Here is a 15,237-nt window from a genome sequence, read left to right as displayed (position 1 = left end):
ATACAATTTGTAAAAATATCATACTGTACCAAAACAGTTATGCCATTATTTTTATTTTATTTTACCTGAATTATTATCTATTAATTCCACTATTGTGTGGCAGTTAAGGAGAAATTTCTCCAATATTAATTAACACTTATTTAATTCTTTCCACGCTATATATATATATATATGTATATATATATATATATATATATATATATAGATATATATACAATAATATTTACTTTAATACACTTGATAATTATTGAATATAATTAATACCTATTATATACAGATGAAATACAAGAAATAAATTGCGCTTTACGACAATACTAATCAATTGATTGATATTGTGGTACTTAATAAAGATTAATGATTGTCTCGTACAAGAATATCTTGTTCGAATTGAATTAATTATCAGAAACTAGAATGGAGATAAACAATTTCAAAATAATTCTCATTTGTGTAATTTTTCTTTTCATTCATGATTATTTTTACCTTTTTTTGTTTTTTTTGTTATCATCCGTACTGTACAATTAGCTATACAAACAATTATTTTATGTATGATAACATAACATCTTGAAATTATTTGATTATTATTATTTTCAAGAATACAAAAAAAATACTACGATTAATCTTCACAATGATATAGAGGAAAATTTTTTACAAAATAAAAATTCATTACCATAGATTTTATCGAATAGATTTATAAATAATAATTAAAATTGATTAGTTTTAAATAAACTTAAAAATATTATTGTAATTTGTAAATAAATTTGATGATTGTAAAAATGACATTGAAAAATGATAGGTTTATATTGAATGCATTATTGATATTTTTTTTTTCTTCTCATCAATGAATTAATTTTTTTTTTTTTAATAAAAATTTAACATTTGATTTTATGATTTATAAACATTCTAAATGTTAATTATAACATAATATGTATATTAGTAGTAATAACAATTTCGTATAAGAGTGAAGAATAATCGCGTAGCAATATACTGTTTTATCAATGTGAAAGTTATCTATATTAAATTTTTTTGTATTTCATTATTTTTTTTTTTTTTATTTATATGTGACATTAGTAATATATTTTACAAATTACACCGTACTTTTGGGACATTGCTCTTTGTTCTTTACAAATCTTTTAAGAGTCATTCTTTCATTCATTCAATGTTTTATTCATTTACTCACTATTTACTATTTATTTTGCAAAAATACATTTTACTACTTCTATGTTTAAAAAATTAATAAAAGAAATATTATGTTTAAATTATTATTTAGCACATGTCCAAAAGTATTGGTCACATACAATTTATAACATATATACAAATGTATATATATATATACGTACATATATAAGAATTCAATATAATTAGCTTTTTTTTTTTGTCATAATTTTATTATCTCAATATTTTTTTTATAATTAGAGTGACGAATACCATCGCAATAGTTAAACTTTAAATATTCGTTTCATTTTTATTGGGTTAGAATAAAAAATATTTTCTAAAAAAATTATTTTATTGAAAATGTAAAATAAAGTTTTATTTATAATAACGATGATTTTGCGTTGAAAATTAATTACAAACATATTTTTTTTTATAAAATATATTTATTAAATATTATATAATTTCACAGTAAATATTTGAAATTTATGAATATGTCAAAAAATGAAATTAATTATTTCATATTTATTTTTATAAAATCTCTTTCAAAGAATGACAATGATTTCAACTAAAAATTCTTTATTTTAATTTTCAATAAAACAATTATTTAATTTAATAATATTTTTTTTCTCTTAAAAAATAATTCTTTAGTTCACAATCTTCTTTTAATTCACATTATCTGCTCATAATTCATCTATTGTTATTTTCACCTATTTTTTTCTTTCATATTATGAAAGGAAAACAATCTATCATATATTACATTAAAAAATGCTCAGTCATTCACGATAATGGAAAGTTTACCAGCATATTACCAATTGAAACCGATGGTGAATATTTTTTAACAATATCAAGCTAACTTCAAGCAATCCTGTACATACCAATAAATGATAAATAATTACGTACAATGTAATGTAATTATTGTAATAGTAGAGGAGGTTCATCGAGGCTAATTCTGGTAGGTTACTCGCGTTCCTACCCCTTCCAGAACATCACTTCAAATACGCTTTATATAGCATTGTACTTCTACACAACTCTTTCTCTTGTTCTAAAAGAAACAATAAATCCCTGAAATTTACTCGTTTTAATCTCGGTCTTAATGGTATTTGTCGGTTTAATCCAGATGCTGATGCGTTTAAATTTGAATTTCCTGAATTATTTGTGGAAGTTGTATCAAGTCTCGGTTTTTTTCGAGGACCAATTGCTTGAAGTGCTGTCAAATTAGCTTCACGTGTTCGCAATTCTTCCATTTCTGCTCGTTGCATCTAAATTTTAATAATTTACAATCAATGAATGAAATATTATCAAAAAATATATAAATAATAACAAGGAATTTTTTTTATCTTTCATCAGTTGAGTATTAGTTATTCAAGTATTTAATAATTACTTCTTTAGCTTTTTGTTTCAATTTGGCTTGTTCAGGATCCTCTGTTTTTGCACGACTTTTAGCAGCTTTTAAAAGGATTTCACGTTCTTGTTCCTCATGTCTTCTACGTTCTGCTCTATCGAGTTCTTCTAAAAATTTTAATTGACTTCTTACATCTTGAGTTACCTCGTATCGTGGATCTACCTATAATAAAAGAAAAATTAATTAAAAAACAATATTAAAATAATGATCTCATTCAAAATAAAGAGTAAATTATCATCTATTTATCCCCTCACAATTTTAATATGATTTATAAAAATTGGATATTTTCTTGTAATTTTATTAACACTACACAATCTATTAATTTGATTAAATTAATTATTAAAGATTTACATTATATAAAAATTTACCTTTATAAGATCTATTCTATGTTCAGCGATAACTGCTAACTTTTCGACTAAATTTTTCAGCCTTTCCTGAGTAGCATGGGATATTAATGCTGCAACTTCATGATTAGGTTCTTCTAAGCCATAACTCGATACTAAAAATATTTTAATAATTATTCAATATATATTATACATGAGAATAGTAGTATAAAAAAAAAAACATTTAATATTCTTACCAATTTGTTTAATTCTTTGTTGAAGTGGTGCAAGATGTAAGAAGATTTCATCTTTACATGATCTTATTTGGGTTCCAACAAACTCCGTAGAACCAAGAATCCTTTGCGATTCTTCGGCGAGATTGACACCTCCCATTGCCGCGACATCATTAATATCATCATCTCCCCTATAGGAAAATTTAAAAAATTCATAATTAATATAATAATTATTAATTTAGTGTTATTCAAGAATAAATAAAGAATAATAATTACGTATAGCCTGCAGATGAAAAAGTCTTTTTCTCTTTTTCTTTAGTTGTAGATTTAGATACAAGAGAAGGCACTATGGTTTTATTAACAGTAGTGGCGGTGTTAAGAGTCTTTCCCTGCATGGTAGTGGTAATAGTTTTTACAATAGTAGTAGCTACAATGGGTGATTTCTGTACAGTTGGAGCAGACGGCCTCATGCCTGTTACTGCAACTGATGATTTGACAGTGTGTGCCACTGGAGTACGAACTATTGTTGTGACAGGTCGAACCTAATTTACATTAAAATGATTTATATAATCTATTCAATTAATAGATAAAATAATATAATAAAAAAGGAAATGATTTATTACCAATCTTGGTGGAACAGTTTGGGATGCTCGAGGAGAAATAGTTGTTGTTGTTGGCGGAGGTGGCATAATTCTTACTGGTGTTGAGGAACTTGATACAACAGTGGGAACTGCTGAAGCTGCCACTGCAACTGTTGGTCTGATTTGATTCTATAATATAAATATAAAGAATATTATATAATCAACTCATAAATACACATACATATGATTTATTTCTAAATAAATTCAACTTACTGATAGAATTGGAGATACACCCGATTGTATTGAAAATACAACATTTGCAGGTGGCGGTTTTATACCATCGATAATTAACTCTTGAGTAACAAGAGATTGCCGTAGAAGAGGCAAACTTTTTTTGAGAAATCCAATCAAACATGGTTGTGGTGAAGCATTCAATAATTTTTCAAGTCTATCACAAAACTCTTCAGGTTCAACTTTTGTATCAATAAGTTCTTGAATTAACGTCCGAACATTACGTTCCACTGCCTTAGGTTCTCGACTAGACAACTCTAACAAATTGGCTAAAAATTTACGACACTTTTCTTTGGTATTATCCGCAGTTTGACGCTGTAAATGAGTTTGACATTTATTACAAATACAATTTTGATAATATTATAGAACACAATAAGCTATTTTTTTCAACTATGATATAATTTCTTTTTTTAATTATTATTTTTATTCAAAAAATATTCGTCTAGTACATACTTGAGCTGTCGAAACAGAAGTTGCTTGAGGAGTAGCTGTTGTTGTAGCTGCAGTACTTGTTGGTGATGGTGTCACTGTTGTTGTAGAAACAGTAGTTGCTACTGTCTAAGTTTATAAAGAAATAATAAAAATTAATAAGTGAAATTAATAATAATAACAACGTATAGTTATGATAATAATTAAAAATCAAAAAAATCAATTCTGATAACTACATTCTACATTTTATTCAAAATTTTTTTTAGATTTATGCTAAAATAAATTTTTTAAATATTAACAAAAATATATAAAACAATATTCATCAAATTTATCTGATATATAAAGATATAAACAATAGAATTAGCTATATAAAATATTTTAAAAAATTATATATTAACATGCTTTGCCATCATTCCTTAAAACTTGTTTGCATGTAATGATGAAAGTTAATATTTATTTTCTTCATGATCAATTTAATATTATTCATAATTACTTGAAAAAATGCAAAATCATTTGTAATAATAACCATTAATTTCAGACGCACTCAAACCTTATAAAGACCCACGTAGATAATTATTCTTTGTCTTTGTAATAATATTTATAAAAAAATTATAAACTATCAATTCTTTAATTATTTAATATAAATTATTTGACGTACTCGAGAAATATTTTGTCTAAAATGTAAAAAAGCCAATTCATGCATAAAGATTTTATGTTCATTCAATTAAGAAAAAAAAAAAAAAGAAAAACAATCAACTATAAATAAAAAATGAGTAATAAATTGAGATCTCTCTCAAGTATTTTTAATAGATAATAAACTTTAATAATCACAATTGTGTTCATATTGGCATGCCATTCTCTTTGTAAATAAAAAAAAAACAGCTTTTGAAAATAATAAATAAAATTTTTCCACGATGCAATAAAGCTATTCGCTACACCTTAGATAAATAATTTGTGCATTGCCTACGATTGTCAAAAATTCAAATAGCGTAAAAAAAAAAACAAATGTCTAAGTTGAGAAAATTATTTTAAAAAAGATGAATAAAAAAAAATGTATAAAACGAATAAAACTCTACACGAGCAAATACACTGAGTCTTGAAAAAGGTATTAGAGTGCGTCACCTGAATGGGTTTTCGTATGGTGGCGAGTGGTGGACCAGTGAACTGTGCATTTAGCCTACTTACAGCTGGTACTGAGGCTACACGAAAAGTTGTTCCAGCAGCTGGAGCAACAACGTTGCCAGTTATATTATTTGGATTAACTGTAGTACTACCAGGAGCAGCAACTGGAGCTGGTCCTACCCTTAATAATTGATAGTGACCATTTTCTGTTTTCACTATTAAATGTCCTTGAGCTCCCGGTTGAAGACCATGAAGAGTAATCTAAAATAGTACATTTTCATTAAGACACTTTAATTATTATTAATAAAGAAATAGCAATTGATAAATAAAGCTCACCCCTGGTCCTCCCGGTCTTGCTCCAACTAAATGTTGACCAATTAAAACCCTTGGAGCAACTTGTTTTCCCGCTTGCTGCCCACCTACAGGAGTACTGGGTCTCATAGGATTAACATTAAGAATTTGTACATTACTAGGTACAATCGTTGATTGTACACCAGGTTTTGCTTGAAGTGTTGTATTGGCGACATTGCCAGCAACAGAAACTGGAACTGACATTGGGACAGACACCATACCACCAGGTGTTCCACTGGTTTTAATAACAAGGGCAGTTCCCGTGGGTTTATTAACACTCGTCACTTGCTGTCCACTTGTTTGAGTCACAGAACCAACATTAGTAACATTGGAGGTAGTTTGAAGTACTGGTTGAGATGAAACTCCCAAAGTTCCATTAGCTAACTGACCTACAGTTTGCGCGGGGAAAGACAACTTTGTATTTACATTAACGACACCCGTGGTAGCAATTACTTGGCCGGCGGTTGGATAAATAATTTTGACAGATTCGTGAGTCTTAGCCAAGTTTGGAATCGTAGATTGGTTAGCAGCTCCTTGATTAATATAAGAAGTCACAGGTATACCACCTCCCGCCTGTATGTGTGGTTGACTTGTAACGACGACTTGAGAGGTGACTGCATTCGATGTCACAATGTTGACCGGTACAAGTGTCGTCGTGGCTATGGATTTGGTTACTTCTTGAGTCATCAGACTGTTCACGGAAGTGGTACCGCCGCCGTTGGCAACCCCATGTTTCTGTATCGCTGTGGGGATGGTGCCTCCGTTGGAAATACCACTATTTAACTGATGATTTTGTTGACTTACAACCGCAGTTATAGCCTGGTGACCCGAGGCCGCCGGTGTCGATGTTACCAACTGCGTCTCAAGCGAACCCACGATCGCGTTTACCGCGGATTCATCGACGTCCGTGCTCAGAGCTTCCTCCAGAAACTTAGCTGACGCCATTTTCTTCCAAGCTCCAACTGTAAACTAAACTGCGCAGGCGCGTATTGCAAATACTTCCCATGGTGCTTTGCCTTCCCCCTCTTCTTTTAACGTCTAATGAGGTGAAGATTTAACACTGACGTGATGACCATTATCATCTATTTATCATTATTTTCTATCTATTTTATATTATTTTACAAATTATTTCAGTAATTCTTTTGAAAATTTGTTCTTGTATTCAATCGAAATTCCATTTAGTTATTTTTTCTTTATATTTGAAACTGTTATAAGGCCTCATGATTTTTATTGAAAGTAACCTTTTTTCTCTTAAATAACGTACGCATACTCACACAACGTTCTGCATTTTAATATGGCTATCAATATAACACTGAACTTACACAAACTTGTCACGATGTTTAAAATAATTTAACATAACTACATATTGCATTAATTAATCTTACTTTACCGTGTATTTTATTTTTAATCACAATTACATGAGAACTTTGTAAAATCGTTGTAGAATCTGAGATTTAGTACTTTGTGTAATTGATTTTTTTCAAACTAGTATTATAACATTAAAATTTTCACATATAATAATTTATTTTTGGCGCGTTTAATCCGAAATATATATATACATAAAACAAGGTTAAAAACAAAGTAATATTCTAGTTACTTTTTTTTTTTAATTTCAGGGATTTTCGTTACTATTCAATATCTCCCATGAGAAAATAAAACTGCAGGATTATAAAATAATTATAAACGAAATATTTTCTAATTATTTGCCATTTATATTATTGATACTTATTTTTTTATAATTTTTTATACTTCCAAAGCTGTATATTATGTTGGTATGAAAAAAGCGACACGGCGTGAGAGATGAAGGAAGTATTATTTAGTTCTGTACTCACCTGTGAAGCGGCGCAGTTGTCGTGTTTAGTTTTCTTAACCTCAATTGTCAATCACGTGACGTGAAATTAACCTTTCTAAATTTCGTTGTATTGGAGACCGTACGTATTGACAATTAAAATCTATTTTTTTATTGTTAATCTTAATTTTTAATGATAAAAAATGACTTATATCATATACAAAAAATTTAGAAATACTAATATTCAACAATATTGATAATAAATTATAATTAATTACAGATGTTTTATTTATTTAATTATAATTGTTGATCATTGTTTTTACAGTACAGTTGCTGTTATTAAAGTCCCAATATGGCAATCAGGCCGGTGTACAGACCCACTATTGTCAAAAAAAGGACAAAGAAGTTTATTAGACATCAAAGTGATCGTTATGATAAACTTAAGGTAACAATTTTTTGTTCATACTTCAAATATAAATACCTAATGACTATCCAACATTTCTTTAAAAACATGTACATTTTAATTTTCTGTTGATTGTTTACACTTGAACAATTAAACTCTTTTTCAAAATAATTAAAATTAACATGTAAATAACAAAAAATTAGAAATGATCTTTGAATTGGATGTTAATTTTTTCAATCTTACAGAGAAATTGGCGAAAACCTAAAGGTATCGATAACAGAGTTCGTAGAAGGTTCAAGGGACAATATCTGATGCCAAACATTGGTTATGGAAGCAATAAAAAAACACGTCACATGCTTCCCACAGGATTTCGTAAAGTTCTCGTTCACAATGTAAAGGTAATTATGGAACTAAAAATTAATTTTGTATGAATTGATGGAAAAGAAATTTTTCATAAACTAAATTTTTTCTTCTCTCTAATTTTACAGGAACTTGAAGTTCTTATGATGCAAAATCGAAAGTTTTGTGCAGAAATTGCTCACGCAGTGAGTAGTAAAAAACGTAAGGCAATTGTTGAACGTGCTCAGCAACTTTCAATTCGTGTAACCAACGCTAATGCACGTCTCCGTTCTGAAGAAAACGAATAAACCCAATTATTTATACTATAAACAATAAAATAAAAAAAAAAGAATACAAAAATAATCTTCGTATTGACTCATTTTCTTTCACTTAAAAATGTTTCATAAAAACTTGTATTAGAGCTTGGTTGCATGTTGTAAAAAGAATTTTTTTTTATCATACCGTCAATAACATGGCTAGTAAAATGAGTTTAAGAACTGATAATTACATGAAAACACCTAGTAACAACTTGACTATTGTTACAAAAGTTGTAAGAAAGAATGAATTTGCGTTTATAATAATGCTTTAAATATTTTTTGACCTATTTTTAAATGAAAAACATTACAAAAATAAAACTGTTAAGAATTATAATAAGAAAATAATAGTACACATAGATCTTGTAGTCTTATCGGTTTGCGTGTCAAGCACTAGCTGACCTAAGAGAGAAAGATTATCGACCTTTCTTGACTGTCTTGACTCACTACAAGCGGTTGTAACACAATTTTGTTCAAAAGCCATGCAGACATTGTTTCAAATATTTGAATATAAATTCACCAATTACTTTAAATTCTAAAATTCAGTAATAAAAAGTGTCTATCTTCTAAACACTTAAAATTACTTTAAATGACAAAACAGAAAAAATTAATTTCCATAACTTAAACTTGACAATATAAATAAATATATTGAACATAATAATAATAATAATAACAATATTCATAGTGATTGCAATAGAGTTATAGAATAAACGAGAATGTTTTCATTGGAAAAATGTCCTCAATAGCATAATCAACAGAGCGTTGCTATTCTGACAATCATCCAGCAAAATCACTTCCCAAAATCATTAGCATTTCCCATCACGCTAGTACATTGTATTAAAAACTCTCTGCGTAATGTGACAATATTATCACTACGACCTCATGCGTATACTCAAATTCAGAGATTTCAATGACCGGATGAGCTATTGCTTTACATTACAATTTATTAAACAAATCCCTGATTAATAGTAATACCAGTTAACTCTTATCCATACTCCAATCTAATTAAATGTTATTACGGATTGGTTTTTACTCATAGCAATCATGTTACGACGAATGCTTATACAGCATAACTAGAAAACTTTCTAATTGATCTCATTTAAAACTAACTATAATTGAGGACAATCAAACTTTTTTTTTTTTTAAATTAAAGAATACCAATTATTGCTAATTTTTACCAAGACATAGAAACAAAAAATATGACAATAAAAAAAAATAACCTAATTCTTATTATATAAGTAAATCATAAAAATTATATTTTCATTTAACAATTAGATAATTATTATTATAATAATAGTTTGCAAATACTTTTGAAATAATAAATAACAAATTATGTAGTATACTTGAAGTAATTTTTTTTTAACGAGACAAATGATCTGTTTATAAAATCAATAATGACAAGCAGTAATTTCTGGACATTAAACACCTAGGAAAACTATGTTATTCGATAGGAAGGGTAGTAACTGGACGATACTTTTACTGCTTAAATTCAACGTTTCGTGGTGTGTAAATCCGTTGACCGTTGGCCAGTTCTTCACTGTGACTCAACACAGAAGGATCGTTGAGAGTTACATTTATTTCAATTGACTATTTACAATTTTAATTAAAAACTACAGTGTAAATTATTGCTTTTCCTACATTGATTTCATTGATTATTCAAACTATTATAATCAATATAAATATTCAATTAAATTAAATAATAAATTTAATTAATTTATTTTAATGTTTCTTCAAGAGTTATTGGATTGAATACAATCTTTAAATGCCAGAAAATTCGGTAAGGATATTTGTATGATTTGATGGTAATAATAATTAATATATTTTAGAATTCATTTGTTTATAAAATTTAATTATTTTCACGTGTTGGATAATTTTTTTTTTTATTTACTTTATAAAGAATGTCATTGCATAACAAAAGAGGGAAAATTTTATAAACAATTATCTAATTGTCGTCCTCTTTGTTTATTTATTTTTCATTAAAGTACATTTTGCACAAAGGTATAATTATCAAATATAAGAATCACTACATAAATCAGGGAAATTTCAGTCAAGGTTCCATTGGTTTATTTTAGTTTACCCTGCAATTATTTTATGCTCTAATGTAAGCAATAATAAATGACCAAACTAATCGATTTGACCTATAACACAATCAACAAAATAACAATAGAATTTAAAAAAAATTAATTTCTTCACTTGAATAATAGAAAGAAAAAAAAAATATTTTAATTGGAAAGTAATTGAATGAAATAAAGGATCAAGTATTTTATAGTTTACTCTTATGGTTCAGTGATCACGTATAGACACAGTCAGGTGTGGTTATTGTTACATTTTTTTTTTACTGTATATCCCTACATAGGGATCAACATTGATTACTACTTATGTCGTATTTCAAATATATAATTTTTAATATAAACTTGGTTTTTATACTTTCTCAGATCAGTCAGTATGTATTCAATATATTTAAAATAATTGACTTAACAAAATATTTCTAATTTCAACTCTTGACTTTGACATTGCTAAATAGTTAAAAGTTTACCCTAATGTCATGGATGACTCAATAGTGAAGTAAAAGCTATAAGCTTTTTCTTCAATCAAATATTTATTTAACCTTGTGACATTAACAAGCCAAAAATATTCATTTAAACTTTTCATAATTACTAAATTGGTTTTATTTTTTTTTCAGATATTGTTGTGAACAAATTACACCTGAATCATGAAGTCAAAAGTATTTTTTTTTATATTAATGACAAGTAATTATTTTTAATATTCAATTTTTTTTTCATGTTTATTTATCTTATTCCTTTTATATATGTAATAATAATATTTTTTTTTTTTAATAGGTGAATTAATTAATATTGCCTTTACTGCGGGTTGTAGTAAAGAAGATCATCAAAAGTGTGTTACATTAGCAGACCCTTTATTGAAAGATCCTCATCTTATATTTCCTGATAACTTGAAAGACATTGATACAGTTTGCAGGTAAATTATTTCATTATATATTAATAGTACAGATAATTGTAAATAAATATAATTCTATTCATGAAGATGATATAAATTTAACAATGATTAATTAGCATTAATATTTAATTTATTTACAGATCTTGGTCAGGTTTTGTAGATTGTATAAAACGTTACATCGATCGATGCTTTTCAAAGCAACGAAGGGATCAATTTAACGCAGCGGTAGAGGCGCCAATAGCCTCTGTACATCAAATGTGCTCCGTTTCAACATATCAAACAGGTACTATAATAACTGTTATGAAATTAATTTGATTGATCGGATATTAATTATAATAATTATCATCATGTTTTTTAGAATATTTGCAATATGCTAGTTGTTTAAAAGCTACAGTAACTGATCCTCAACATTGTGGAAATGAGTATTCAGCTCTTGTTGAAGAGGTGTCGAAAGGAGACATGGCACGTGCAAGCCTCTGTTGGTTAGTAATTATACATTTTCTAATTATAATTATAAAAGTAATACAATTATTATTAATTATACATAATTATTTAAAATTGACAAAATAACTGTATTTGGTATTTTTCAGTTTACATCATCATTTTAGATCTTGTGTAATTACTGAAACAAAAAAAAGATGTGATAGAGGTCAAATAGACGGTGCTGCTTCACGTTTTTCACGTCAAATTTTAGATCGGGCATTGAGCTTTCTTCAAGAACAGTGTCAACATTATATGTTAGTATATAAAATTTAATTTAAATAATATTAGGATATCAATTTAGATGTTATTAAATAATAAATGATAATCAATAGTAACTGTAATAACAATTGATTTGATTTTTTTCTTTTTTAGTCCGAACAATGGAGATTGTTATAACACAGTTACAGGGAATTCAGCTACGTTAGAAGCAAGTTCGTTCTCAGAAGTAACAAATAGCCGTGGAAGCAATCGTCGTCCTTATCATCGTACTCTATCTCCTGATAGTCATACAGGTCAAGTCAGTAATTTTTATGGGGCTAGTACGAACGCAATGAACAGTCCATCATACAGAAGTACCGGAAGATCTTTAAGTGCATTACCAAGTAAGTTACAACTATTGATTTAATTATTATTATTATTTTAATAAATAAATCTATTTTCAATGTGATAAATAGTTTTTTTTCAATCATTTTTAATTTCTTTTAAAATGAATTGAATAATTAATACTCATAAAAAGTGGTATATTATCTTGTAGAGAACTATGAACTCGATAATCGTGTAATGCCAACGTTAGTTACAATGGACATTGTTCATCATTCAACTTCAGAAATTACTCAAGCTGTTACTACGCAAACAACTGAACATCCTGAAATGAAAGAAAATAAAGAAAGTAAAGATGAAGAAAATGTCAAAGAAGAAGAAAATGTAAAAGAGACAATAGCAACAACACTTGCTGCATCTAATATTGAAGAACCAGGTGTTGTTGTTACACAAAGATCTCCTAATTATGGAAGAGGAATCTCTTGGACTACAGCAACTTCTAAAGTAACTACAGAAATTCCTGCTTGGGCTACCAGTGTTTATGATGCATCATTAGATGTAAGTATTAAATTTATTTAACTATTTTTAAAAATATTATTAATTACCTTATCTATATCTTTGTATCTATTTAATCAGGAATCAGTGACAGAATCTTGGTATCCAGCAGCAGGAAGTTTTGGAGGAAATAATATTGATGAACCAAACCAACAAGGGCTAAAAAATGGCCAATTATATTTAAAATCTAATTTAACTTTAATAATATTAATAACTATTTTTTTTTATCTTTTTTAAAACTACGTAATTATTTATTTTTATTAAACATCGAATTATATAGATCAATCAGTAATTATAATCGTAAATTAAATAAATATAAGAAATTAATTGAAAACTATATATATATTATTTAATTTAATAATAAGTCGTAAAAGATTTCTATCACTATATTCCTAATATCAAGTATGGAATGAATTTATTACTTATTTTCACTAATAATTGTAATTACAATTATTTAAAAATTTTTTTGAAAATAATTGTAATATTTAAGTTAAGAATTTTCTATTCGTATTTTATTAATACTCATTACGATAGTATTTATTTTATAACATTCGAATAATTATTATCAATTTAATAAAAACTTTTATGATAGTTTATTTAATTGAAATAATTGTATAATTCAAATGATTATAAAGTACATCCATCCGATATAAATTTATCAAACATTGTACATGACAGTGTATATAATTATGTAATATTATTAAACGAAAATATTATAGAAAAAATAGAATTTAAATAATAGCAATAAGAATAATAAAATGATAAAGCTTTATCGTCTAGTCTATTAAAAACTTAATAAAAATCACATTTAATAATCATTAAAAATTCATATTCTTTGATTTCTTTATTGAAATTATAATTATATGCATTGTTTGTAGCATTTTGTTTTGTTGTAAAAAATATAAATATAAATCATTGTTTTGTCAATTTAAAAAAAAAATGATAAACATAATAATGTAATAATTTTTTTATTGTTCTATGTACAATAATAATATTAATAGAAGTAATTACAGTTAATTTATTTCGTCTACTTTTTCGATAGGTCATTAAATAAATAATATACATATACTTTTCTATACATGACAATTTTTTTTGCTTAATTCAAAAATGGTTCAACTATTTATTCATTGAGTAACTGCCTCTTATTCAATTGGCTTTATGTTTTATTTTTTTTTTAAATTTAAGTTCATTAATTAATCTTTCAATATCTAAGTATCGCACTTGTTAGTTAATTTATATATTTTTTAATGTAAAAATATTCTATTGGAAAAACATTGTATTTATAATACAGTGAATTTAATATAACATTTGCCTTTTCCATTCAATAAATCTACATAAATACTTTTAGTTCATAACATTTTTTACTTAATTTAATATCTTATGTCGGGTTAACTAGACGCATGTAGTTAGCGAGCTATTGTTTCTAAAATCTACAAAAAAAAAACAATTTATTAATTACAATTATAAACAAATTTTAGATATCATTGGAAATTTATACTTTCAAGTCAACTATAACTTGAATATTAAAAAAACCATTATTTTTAATTATCGAGAATAATCATAAAGAGAAATTTATTTTCTGATATAATTTTATTCAATTATATTTATCATTAACTTTTTATTGTAAATATTTGTAATAATATAAAAAATGCAAACAACTTTTGTTTGTGCATTTACATATTATTACAAATAAAAATTCAATTAGTTATAAAATGTATTCATTATTATAAATTATAAATTACCTGATAAAGCCAAATTTCTGATGACTAGGATTTCTCCTTAATGATGAACATACATATATTCAAAATATTGTAGGTTCTACGATTATATATATATATAATTCAGTAATTAGTACGTTATTATTTCATTAATAACTATTTATATGATAATATTATTTAAATACAATTCTCAATATTATACGCAATGACAAGTTATAATAGTATTCTTCTCAACAATTTCCAAACGAAGAACA

The 15,237-nt window shown here is 26.4% G+C and overlaps 3 protein-coding genes across 5 annotated transcripts; 2 read left to right on the top strand and 1 right to left on the bottom strand.

Moving 5' to 3' along the window:
- Positions 1-1,795: 1,795 nt before the first annotated feature.
- Positions 1,796-7,361, bottom strand: LOC118071580 (transcription initiation factor TFIID subunit 4-like). Of its 2 annotated transcripts, none has more exons than XM_035090774.1 (10): positions 5,870-7,361; positions 5,534-5,794; positions 4,436-4,540; positions 3,965-4,297; positions 3,734-3,880; positions 3,387-3,652; positions 3,135-3,301; positions 2,923-3,053; positions 2,534-2,716; positions 1,796-2,411 (listed from the first exon to the last, which is right to left on the bottom strand). In XM_035090774.1, exons 1-10 carry the CDS (start codon positions 6,827-6,829, stop codon positions 2,139-2,141), a joined length of 2,826 nt encoding a protein of 941 aa, XP_034946665.1. In that variant the 5' UTR covers positions 6,830-7,361; the 3' UTR covers positions 1,796-2,138. The 2 variants fall into 2 exon arrangements, with proteins under 2 accessions (XP_034946665.1, XP_034946666.1); XM_035090775.1 differs by having other exon boundaries at positions 5,597-5,794; positions 5,870-7,359.
- Positions 7,362-7,698: 337 nt separating this feature from the next.
- RpL32 (Ribosomal protein L32) lies at positions 7,699-8,778 on the top strand. The gene is made up of 4 exons (XM_035090779.1): positions 7,699-7,815; positions 7,999-8,118; positions 8,322-8,474; positions 8,565-8,778. The coding sequence occupies exons 2-4, from the start codon at positions 8,026-8,028 to the stop codon at positions 8,721-8,723; spliced, it is 405 nt and encodes a 134-aa protein (XP_034946670.1). The 5' UTR covers positions 7,699-7,815; positions 7,999-8,025; the 3' UTR covers positions 8,724-8,778.
- A 1,341-nt stretch (positions 8,779-10,119) lies between these two features.
- LOC118071581 (uncharacterized) lies at positions 10,120-13,551 on the top strand. 2 transcript variants are annotated; one of them, XM_035090777.1, is made up of 9 exons: positions 10,120-10,506; positions 11,413-11,479; positions 11,570-11,708; positions 11,828-11,970; positions 12,046-12,169; positions 12,278-12,424; positions 12,543-12,772; positions 12,907-13,268; positions 13,347-13,551. In XM_035090777.1, the coding sequence occupies exons 2-9, from the start codon at positions 11,443-11,445 to the stop codon at positions 13,500-13,502; spliced, it is 1,338 nt and encodes a 445-aa protein (XP_034946668.1). In that variant the 5' UTR covers positions 10,120-10,506; positions 11,413-11,442; the 3' UTR covers positions 13,503-13,551. The 2 variants fall into 2 exon arrangements, with proteins under 2 accessions (XP_034946668.1, XP_034946669.1); XM_035090778.1 differs by having other exon boundaries at positions 10,124-10,506; positions 12,925-13,268.
- The last annotated feature ends 1,686 nt before the right edge of the window (positions 13,552-15,237 follow it).

Source organism: Chelonus insularis, unplaced genomic scaffold (assembly GCF_013357705.1).
Source record: "Chelonus insularis isolate UGA/USDA-ARS -01 unplaced genomic scaffold, ASM1335770v1 contig_88_pilon, whole genome shotgun sequence".
Taxonomy (NCBI): Eukaryota; Metazoa; Arthropoda; class Insecta; order Hymenoptera; family Braconidae; genus Chelonus; species Chelonus insularis.
The sequence above is the reverse complement of the archived record's forward strand: the minus strand, read 5'-3'. Positions and strand labels throughout refer to the sequence as shown.

Excerpts from the sequence above, each read along its gene's own strand:
- LOC118071580 (XM_035090774.1), bottom strand. The coding sequence starts at position 6,829 with ATGGCGTCAGCTAAGTTTCTGGAGGAAGCTCTGAGCACGGACGTCGAT. Across the intron at positions 4,541-5,533 it reads CCATACGAAAACCCATTCAG|ACAGTAGCAACTACTGTTTC; the intron begins GTGACGCACTCT and ends TTATAAACTTAG. Across the intron at positions 2,412-2,533 it reads TGAAACAAAAAGCTAAAGAA|ATGCAACGAGCAGAAATGGA; the intron begins GTAATTATTAAA and ends ATTAAAATTTAG.
- RpL32 (XM_035090779.1), top strand. The coding sequence starts at position 8,026 with ATGGCAATCAGGCCGGTGTACAGACCCACTATTGTCAAAAAAAGGACA. Across the intron at positions 8,119-8,321 it reads ATCGTTATGATAAACTTAAG|AGAAATTGGCGAAAACCTAA; the intron begins GTAACAATTTTT and ends TCAATCTTACAG. Across the intron at positions 8,475-8,564 it reads TTCTCGTTCACAATGTAAAG|GAACTTGAAGTTCTTATGAT; the intron begins GTAATTATGGAA and ends CTAATTTTACAG.
- LOC118071581 (XM_035090777.1), top strand. The coding sequence starts at position 11,443 with ATGAAGTCAAAAGTATTTTTTTTTATATTAATGACAA. Across the intron at positions 12,170-12,277 it reads GCACGTGCAAGCCTCTGTTG|TTTACATCATCATTTTAGAT; the intron begins GTTAGTAATTAT and ends GGTATTTTTCAG. Across the intron at positions 12,425-12,542 it reads GAACAGTGTCAACATTATAT|TCCGAACAATGGAGATTGTT; the intron begins GTTAGTATATAA and ends TTTCTTTTTTAG.